Source organism: Frankliniella occidentalis, unplaced genomic scaffold, assembly GCF_000697945.3.
Source record: "Frankliniella occidentalis isolate FOCC.00 unplaced genomic scaffold, Focc_3.1 Scaffold30, whole genome shotgun sequence".
NCBI lineage: Eukaryota > Metazoa > Arthropoda > Insecta > Thysanoptera > Thripidae > Frankliniella > Frankliniella occidentalis.
In genome coordinates this window covers 807,602-808,736 of record NW_026267160.1, presented here as the reverse complement: position 1 = coordinate 808,736, position 1,135 = coordinate 807,602, and the positions used below count along the sequence as shown (strand labels likewise).

Sequence of the window (1,135 nt, the reverse complement as noted above, 5' to 3'; positions counted from 1 at the left end):
CCCCGCCGATTTCGCGATTGTACACTCAATTAAGCTCGGGCTGGGGTGAATGACGGGGCTGGTTTGATAGACGAGATCCTCTGCGGGTGTGACTGATTAGCTTTGCACGGACTGTTCAACGCTAACGAGTCGCTTTCAGAGCTCTCGTTTCCGGATAACGGGTCAGAGATTAAGGAAACGCAATCGATAGGAGTCCAGCGCAAAGAACCAAACGTTTTTAGCTTTAGTTTCACACAAAAGGAAAAAATTGAAAAGTGCCTGTCCGTTTTTCTGTACAACTCACTGTCAACACGCTAGGAAATAACAGACATAAAAATAGATTTCACTGTCCAAAACTTTGCTGAGAAAAAAATTCCCCTATCCCTGTAGGGGACGGCACGAAACTGAGGTGCATCGATGCACCGAGGCGGCTGCGGCTGCCGTGAGGTCGGGTGGGTCGCCCAGGCGGGGGAGTGACGATGCCGAGGCACAGGGCGGAGCACGGCGCAGTCACAGTCACACGCATAGTTCGGTTTCACTCGGCGCAGCACGAATCACAAATGAGTATCCAATGGAGTGGCTGGTATCCAGAGGCCACGGCGCGGTGCGCAGGCGGAGGCGAGGCTGGAGAGCAGGAGAGCAGAGCAGTCCAGCAGCGGGCGGGGCTCACAGACTTACCACTGTGAAAGTCTTCATGGCGAGTGTATGGTTAGGAGTAGGAAGGACGGGAGCCCAACGGACACTGGCGTCTTCCTCGCTAACATCAGTATTTATACGGGCGGCCGTCGAGGGGGCCCGACCGGGTGGTGGGGTCCTGGTGGGGCCCGGTCCCGGAGGAGGGGTCCCCGGGTGTGTCCCACTCCCCTCCCCACAGCTGCCCATCCCGTGCACCCGCTGGGCCTCACGGCCCCCTGCTGGCCGCGGTGGGGGGAGGGGGCGGCGGCGCTGACGTTACAGGGTAGGCAGGGTGGGCAACCCTCCCCCGCTCCCCCGCGCAGGACAAGGCGGCTGCTCACATCCTGGAGAGAGCGCCCCCTCCCCTCCCCACCAGGACCAGGGGTGGGGTGGGGCAGGGTGAGCACGGCTTTTGTCCGGTTAAGATGTCGCGTACATCGTGTTGCAGCGAGCGCCGTGCGGCAGGCAGTCCCGCCACACA

General features: G+C 60.4%; 1 protein-coding gene across 1 annotated transcript in view; it reads right to left on the bottom strand.

Annotated features, from left to right (window-relative positions):
* LOC113208180 (uncharacterized) overlaps positions 1-765 on the bottom strand; it is a 13,145-nt gene extending 12,380 nt beyond the window's left edge. Inside the window, exon 1 of the mRNA XM_026425071.2 lies at positions 658-765. Coding sequence (XP_026280856.1) covers positions 658-675 — 18 coding nt within the window. The 5' untranslated portion in view covers positions 676-765. The remainder of the gene's footprint in view (positions 1-657) is intronic.
* Between the last annotated feature and the right edge of the window lie 370 nt (positions 766-1,135).